At 43.6% G+C, this 8,107-nt stretch overlaps 1 protein-coding gene across 1 annotated transcript in view; it reads right to left on the bottom strand.

Moving 5' to 3' along the window:
* Positions 1-225: 225 nt before the first annotated feature.
* Positions 226-8,107, bottom strand: part of Gpsm2 (G-protein signaling modulator 2) — a gene marked incomplete at its 5' end in the record, with an annotated part of 52,801 nt that continues 44,919 nt past the window's right edge. The window contains 4 exon segments of the mRNA XM_013516518.1: positions 226-763; positions 855-1,041; positions 5,107-5,324; positions 6,414-6,573. Of these exon segments, the coding sequence (XP_013371972.1) occupies positions 675-763; positions 855-1,041; positions 5,107-5,324; positions 6,414-6,573 (654 nt within the window). The 3' untranslated portion in view covers positions 226-674.

Below are 8,107 nucleotides of genomic sequence, written 5' to 3'. Positions count from 1 at the left end.
TCTGACCCTGCACTTCCTTCCTTATCTCCTGTTAGTACCCTTGTAAACTACCTCCGTCCGTGGGATGAGGCCAAGCTGATGCCTAGCCTTTGCCTTTCATGCTTGATTTCTGTGAGTTTTCTATTTACGTGGCCTGTGTTCATGCCAACCATAGGGTTTTTTTGAGCATTAGGTCCTATGAAAGTTCGTATTACAGTAGTAGTACGTAAGAAAACAAACAGCCCAAACATGCTAAAAGAAGTTTATTTCTTAATGGTTTCTTTTATACTGGCCTTGGCTAAAAATATATTGAAAATAGATTTTCCTTACAGAACAAAAAATCTAGCTTTTTTTTTTTTAATAAGACTGTAACATTTTTACATCAGTCAAGTACAATATTTTTACTGAAGAGTGTTATTTCCCACTAAACTCAAAGTTAGGTATTAAAAATGCCATTCATTGTCAAATTAGTAAGTTTTAAGAATTACCTCAGCAAGAGGTCTAAATTCTAGTCTAGGATTCATTTAAATCCCTGCTTTATAAAAACTAGTAAAGCCGCAAAAGAACGCAGTCCCAGGTAGTAGTCACGGGAAGTGGATGAGGCACCTTCGGGGCACCTGCGCCCTGCAACAAGCGGGTGCGGCAGAGCGCTGCACAGACAGCCACCACGCGCTGTTCTGCGGCGGCCGAGACACCTATGTCACCCTGACGTCACTGTAAGCTGTACTGCAGTGCTTACGTTCTCCATTTGAGGCGAAAGTAGATTGCATTTCCCTGCAGTGCTCTGAAAGGAAATAGGGTCTTTTAAAATATCCATAGTAACTAGTGGTTTGGTGCTTATTTTCCTGAATTTTTAAATTCCAACAAAGCATTACTTTGCAAAAGGTCCTTCAGCCCAAATTCAGTGTCTCTGTTTTGATCTCGTTGTAGAAGAACTCTCTGTTCATCCATTCTTTTAGCCTGAGACCGTAATATTAGGCTAAAGAAGTCTTCGTCTGGTACCGTCGGGCCCTTCGTGGTAGCAGGTGGAGGAGCGCATCTTTGGTCATCTAATCTGGACCCCTACAAATATAAGAGAAAGATTAAGATACAGGTACTTTAGGGAAGGAAAACACGAAGCTATATATCACGTATAACTAGAAATGGATCTGTAATATTTCTGCCTTTTTCAAAAATTTAATCTGTAGAAACCCAGCAGAACTTTTTCTTCAGAGTGATGCACAGAATCAGAATGTAGTATCATGTAGAAGGATAGCCAAGTTTCATGGGCTTAGTTAGTACATCATACTGTTCTAATCGTAATTGGTCACAAGAAATAATCTGGGGTCACCTGTGGCTCCCTAAATGACCGATAAAGTTACAATACTGCCATACCAGGCAGTAACAATGTAATTACGAACTCTAGAAACAATATTCTGTACAAAATCCTGCAGCACTAAATTTAGGTCACAGGGGACAGCAAACTATAACTCTACCTACTTTTTTTTGGCCTGAGACAGGGTTTTGCTATGCAGTTCTGGCCTTGAACTCACTGCTTGAACTTGCTGCAAACCTCCTGCCTCAGCCTCTTGAGTGGTGGGATTACAGGCGTGAGCCACCGTGCCCGGCCTCAATACCTGCCTTTGAAAGCCTGCTTTTCGTTTCACCATCAGAACGCAGGCTGGCTGATTTCCTGCTGTGGGGCAGAGCTGCGCAACTGGAGAAACCACAGGTCTGTAAAGCCTAAGTGTTTTCTCTGTCCCTTTCCAGAAAAGGTCTGCCTGCCTTTGTCTCAGGTAGTTAAATCGGTTCAGGAAAACAGCCCAGACTGAATTCTGTCAAGTTCTACCTTGTGATTCCCATATTAGATGTACATTAGAAAAGTTGCTCATCAAATAAATACAAGAACTTAAAAGTCTACAGTTCCTGGTACTACAGCTCAGGAATAAGGGAGAAATGTGACAGGTGATACCCGGCTACCCACGACATTGCCAGGCACTGTGCGAAGCACTTCCGTGCCTTGCGCCCTTTGACCCTGCAGCCTCTGAGGTGCAGCTGTTCACTGGCCTGGTCAGCGCTGCCGCTATCTTCCCCACACAGCTGGCTCACTCAGCATCTGTCCTGTCCTAATTCCTGACCACTGCAGTGGCTCCGGTCAGTCCACAGCCGGGCGCTCCCCTTTCTAGCCGTGCTCAGATCTGTTCTCACCCTTCTCTCCCGCCGCGTCTGTTCTCGCAGTCTCGCCGCCCTCCCTCTGGGGACGTCTGTTCAGGCGCTCCGCCCATTGCTGAGTCAGCTGATGTTGTTCAGTTTTAGGAGTGCTTCCTATGTTCTACATACTCATCTCTACATAAGTAATACGCTATTTCCAGATATTTTCTGTGGGTTGCCTTTTTCTCTGTTCATAATTTGTTCGGATGCACAGGTTTTTTACTTCTGTCATACTGGGAATGGAATACCACCACTGAATTATATTCCCAGGTCTATTTTTTAAAATTCGATTTTCTTATTTTTTTGAGACAAGGTCTCACTAAGTTGTAGGCTGGCTTCAAATCTATGATCCTCCTGCATCAGCCTCCCGAGTACTGGGATTAGGTGTGTGTTATCACATACCCGATACAGTTTTTATCATTTTTCTTGGCAGTACTGGGGCTTGAACCCAAGGCCTTTGCACTAAGCAGCATCCTCAGGCTTTTTTAAAATTTTGAGACAGGTCTCAGTAAGTTGCCCAGTCTGGGCTCAAATTTACCGTCCTCCTGCTTCAGCCTCCCAGAGTGCTGGGACTGTAGGCGCGGGCTATGTGCCTAGCTTTTTCTATGTGCCGCCTTATGTACATTTGCAAATAACTGCAGGCTGAGTTCCCAGAAATGAAATTGGTGACTCAAAAGGTATAAATATTTTTCATATGTAAACATTTCATTCTGCAAGATCCTCCCAAAAAGTCTCTCCTGCAGTGACCCGACTCCGCTGGACCACTCCTATCCGTAGACATGGGGTACCGTCACCTAAGTAAGGAGAAGCCCGTCCACCTACATGTGCTCTAGTGAGTGGTATATTTCTTCACTTCTCTTTATAAGAAAAAGCTCTTAGCAGTTTTCTCTATTATTTTCTCTCCTTTAACATTTCCCGTTTTATTGTACTCGTTTGTCTCCAGTATACCAGGCAAATAGTATCGTTCAAAATCACTTGCCAAGGATATAGCTCAGTGGCACAAGTGCCTGCCCGGCAAGCGCAAGATTCTGAGTTCAATTCCTGGTACCAAAAAACGAAACTAAACAAAAGTACTAATAATTCCCATGTTGCCAAATCTTGTAGTTCAGTTACTATGTTTTTGGCTTCTCAGGAATATTCGGAATAATCTTTAAGATACTTTCTTCACTTGGTTTCCACCCGCACGCCGCACTGGTTGGACTTTCTTCCAACTCTGGCTATTGCTGCGTTGTTGGCTCAATCTTTCTCCTTAGCTAGGGGATTCTGCCTTTTTTTTGGTGGTACTGGTGATCAGACACAGGACCCTGGGAAAGCTCGGCCACACGCCACATCCCCAGCTCTGATGAGCAGATCCGGAATGCCCGGGGCCGCTTCCTGTTTCTTTATTCTTTAGGTGCAATCTCTTCTCAGAGCTTTAATGCCAGCTTTCTGCTGATGCCTCATAAATTTACTTCTGCCTTGAGCTCTATGTTTTATAAATTGCTTATTCAGCCTCTCCGTTTCACTATCTAATTGAATATTTCATATTGAATATATTTAAAACTGTTGTTTTTCTCCCCAGACTTTCTCTAGTCTTCTGTCACCATTCCTTCACCCTGTTATTCAAGCCAAAAAGACAGAAGCTGGCCTTGAGCTCTTTCACGCAGGCCCCCTACTTGGTTTATTAACTAGTCCTGCCAACCAAATGTAACATCCCAATGTATCTGCACTGTACCTGTGCCCCGCCACACCCTTGTTCACGTTAGCTTCCTGGCTGGTTCTGTACCAGTACAACTGCCGCGCGACTTTTTCCTGTCAGTATCCGAGATGATCTGTCGATCTGTCAGGATGCGCCCAGTGGCTTCCGAACATGGTTGGAACACAAGATGTCATCATGGCCTACGAGAGCCTAAATGCTCCAGGACCTAATAACCCTCAAAGCTGCTACCCTGTTGTATCTAAGAGGGGATCTGCTGTTCCTGCACGGAATGCTCTTCCTCCAGATACGCACATGCTGACTCACTCTGTTTAAACTGCAATCCAAAAGGTCATCTCTAACCACCCTAAAACAGACACGCCCCGCCCACTCCACCACTCACGTTACCCACTCCGTCATCCCTTCACCCTTGATTTTCTCATAGCAGTTGTCATTGACTGACTTGCTCTGTGTGTGTATAGAAATACATCTATGTCTGTACATGTGGTGTAGTATCAAAGGATACGGTGAACAAAGTTTTAAAAATGTATTATAGTAAAAGACACAGTACCATTCATCCCCCTCAAAATACTCTCCTTCACTTCAGACGTACTTATCCCATCATTCCTGCCACTTTCTGAAGCAGTTCTGGAAGTCTTCGTTCGTGAGTGTCTTTAGTTGTGTTGTCATGACTGTGAGACCGTCTCAAAACAAATAAATAAATAAATAAAATCCCATCTCTTAAATGTGTCTTTTTTTTTTTTTTTTTGGTTTTTCTCCGGTACCGGGAACCGAACTCACGACCTTGCGCTTGCCAGGCAGGCGCTTTTGCTGCTGAGCTAAATCCCCAGCCCCTCTTAAATGTGTCTTAACTGTAATAAAATTTTTTTGGGGGTACCAGGAATCAAACTCGACCTTGCACTTGCCAGACAGGTGCTGTGCCACTGAGCTGTATACCTGGCCCTGTAATAATTTTTTGTAAAGTTAAAATACCGTATTTTTTGGTCACACTATATATATGCATTTATCTATTTATGTGTGTATATATATTTATATATCCACTATCTCTGCCATTAAAATTGAAGATCCTTTAAAAGGCAAGTACATATTTAGTACCTCAAATAGCACCTGGATCATGAGTGGCATTCAGCAGTTTCCTGACGGATGGACAAGTACACAGTAACTTCCTAATACAGGATAAGCTGTTCCCGAACGGGAGGCACCTGGCCTACATACAGAATGAAAGGAACGTGCAGACATACTTGACACTTCACAAGGATGTCAAAGAAGTCCTCATCAGGCTCTCTGCTGTCCTCAGTCATTAGGTGGTCAAGTACCGAATGTCTGTTGTTTTTTGTCAGACGAAGCCCTGGCAAATTACTGAAGCTGGCCCTCTGGTCATCCAGACGGCGGCCCTGTGAGCTGGCAACGAGGTCGAAGAACTCGTCAGTGCTGGGGGACAGCACGGGGACAGATGGCGCTACAAACAGAAAAAGCCAAATCTTACACAACATTCACACGCGTCTATTACATACACAGTTCTTTTCTGCCTTCCCAGCCCCAGTACCTGCCCTGTCCTCCTGCTCCAGCACTGTCCCTGAGGGAGCTCGGCTAGAGATGGCTGTGCCTTCTGCTGGCAGGCAGCGAGGACGGAGACCCAGAGCACTTTAGAGGGTCCATGTGGAGATTATGCAGATCCGTCTAATGCTCACCTGAAATGTAACTGTACAGTACAGGCCTAGACTGTACAAGGTGAGTAACCTTTATAAACAGAACTTCTCAGACAAGGATGAGTAAGGATAGTGCTTTTCTTCCATTTCTTAGAATTATATAGTGAACTAAACTGAGGGTCAAGAGTTGCTGGCAAGTCCGGTCTGTGGTTAGGAGTCTTTTAGCTTAACCAGAAAAATTTAAAAGAACCTATTTTAGACGTTTCTTAAGATTTAGGCCTTTGCGGGGTGTGGTGTTGCACGCCTGTAATCCCAGCACCTGGGAGGCTGAGGCAGGAGGATCGCTGCAAGTTCGAGACCAGTCTGGGCTACAAAGTGAGCTCAAGGCCTGCCTGAACTGCATGGTGAGACCCTGTTTCAAAAAGACAAAAAAAAAAAAAAAAATTTAGGCCTTAGCTTCAGTGTCAGTCTTAGCCATATGCCTCTTTAGTCTGTCAAGAAGGTAAGTATTTGCATATGATACACAATCATGAGGCAGGTATATGCAACTATCCTTTTCTTTTTTATTTTTTTAGTGCTAGGGATCGAACCCAGGGCCTCACACTTACTAGGCAAGAGCTCTACCACTGAGCTGTATTCTCAAGCCCATCATTTTAAAGTCAGATTCTCCCCAATCCCGAAGAGGACAGAGAGGCGGATTCATACAGTCAGTACAGAGCACGCTGGACTAAACGCGGGCTGCAGGGAACTGGACCAGCCTTCTTCTGAACTGCGCAAACACCAGCGCTTTGGTGTATTCAGATTCTGGCTCAGCATTACACTGCCTGTGGTGAGAACTGAAGTCTCAGATACAATGTCGAGGAGAACGACGAAGAGCGGGGGAGAGGCACATGACTGACCTTTCCGCGCAGCGCCTGGGGGAGTGGAGGCGGCTGCCGCGGCGGCCGGGCGGCAGTGCTTCTCTTGTAGGCAGCACCGCTGATCGTCCATCCTATTGCTTTGAAATCGGCTTAACAGGTCGAAGAACCCTTCATCGCCCATGGTTTCTGCACCGATTTTCTAAACATTGACAGAGAATCGAGTCCACTTAAATATGCTGTCATTACCCTTCCATCCTTAACCAACAACAGGCTCCACCCAGATGCGAAAGGGAAAGGATGAACATTAAAATTAAAGGTCAATATTTAGCTTTAGTTTTCTAAGAATATAAGCGGCATATTGGCAGTAAAGTAATTACCAATTCAATTTAAAAAGGGCATTTCTAGTTATTTTAACTTTTAATTCCTGTATTTCTAAGTCTCAGGTCTCGGTCTGGGGAGGACCGGTGTAACTACTGAACAATGTTTGCGGACACGGCCACGCATCACTTAAAATGGTGACGTCAGAACACTTACGTTAGCCTGGGTGGTGCATGGTGCCTAACGCTCACCTAAGCTGTGTGGGATGTACTATTACACACGCGTCTGTCACAGATGGAAATGTCGCTACACAGCACACAGCTGTGTTAGCAATGCAGACATCTATCTTAGGCTTAAGTTTAGTATAAGATTCTGCAAAAGAATTTAAGTAAACTAACCTTTGTAAGAACTGTTAAAATAAGAAAGAAGCAAGTATATTTTTCCAAGCAGAGTACTTTCCAACATTTTTTTGTTTTTGTTTTCCTCCCATGCTGGGGATTAATTCCAGGGCCCACGTGTGCCTGGCAAGAGCTCACCATTGAGCCCAGATCTTTTCGAGTTTTACTCTAAGACAGTCTTGCTAAATTTCTCAGGCTGGCTTGGAACTTTGATCCTCCTGCCTCAGCCTCCTACTTAGCAATGCTTAAGGGCACATATTACCACACCTGGCTCAAAAGTATTTTTATTAATGATTTGAAGATCCTGAAAATCCATAAACTTTAAATAAATGTATATTTTTGGGAAGAGGGGCTGTCAGTATTTTTATTTGGAAGACTTCAAAGCTGAAATGATAAATACAATGTTTAATACAAGCAATTTAAAAAATTCTTTATATAATTTCAGTATTATAGTAGTGAGACAGACAGACAAAATGTATGGGCTTACGGAGGGGCCATTAACTAATTTTTAGGAAAAAGTTCAAAGCCTGTATTTGTGGTGCCTCCTTAAGAATGAATAGGCATTTTCAGATTAAACATGTTTTATCCCCATTAATATTAATTATTATTAGTGCACATCAGTATGATCCGCTTCTCTCGATCCACAGAACGCTCCTAACCCATTATACGCACCCTGTAATCTCTCCATTCGTCTGTGAGCCATCTACAGTCCGTAAAGCTGAGTAAGAAACCAGTGCCAGAAATCAAGGGAAGAATACTGCAAGGGTGTGTAGACATAACGGGAATTCTGACAGGAGGACCAAGAGAAGTCTCCCGTTTAAAAAAAATTAATTTTTTAAAGGCTCTCATTGCTTGAAAAGGGGACTTGATAATATGAAGTACCTTCTTTGTAACTTCGACTCTTTTATGAGAGCGCAGGGTACTGAGAGATTTCCTTGCTATTTATCCATAAACCCCTGGTATATTTATTTCTAACATTAAACTGAATAAATTGCTGTGTTTTTCTTTTTTTTTTTT

This window comes from Chinchilla lanigera, unplaced genomic scaffold, assembly GCF_000276665.1.
Source record: "Chinchilla lanigera isolate Chin_1 unplaced genomic scaffold, ChiLan1.0 scaffold00034, whole genome shotgun sequence".
Lineage (NCBI taxonomy): Eukaryota > Metazoa > Chordata > Mammalia > Rodentia > Chinchillidae > Chinchilla > Chinchilla lanigera.
This window is presented reverse-complemented; position numbering and strand designations above follow the sequence as displayed.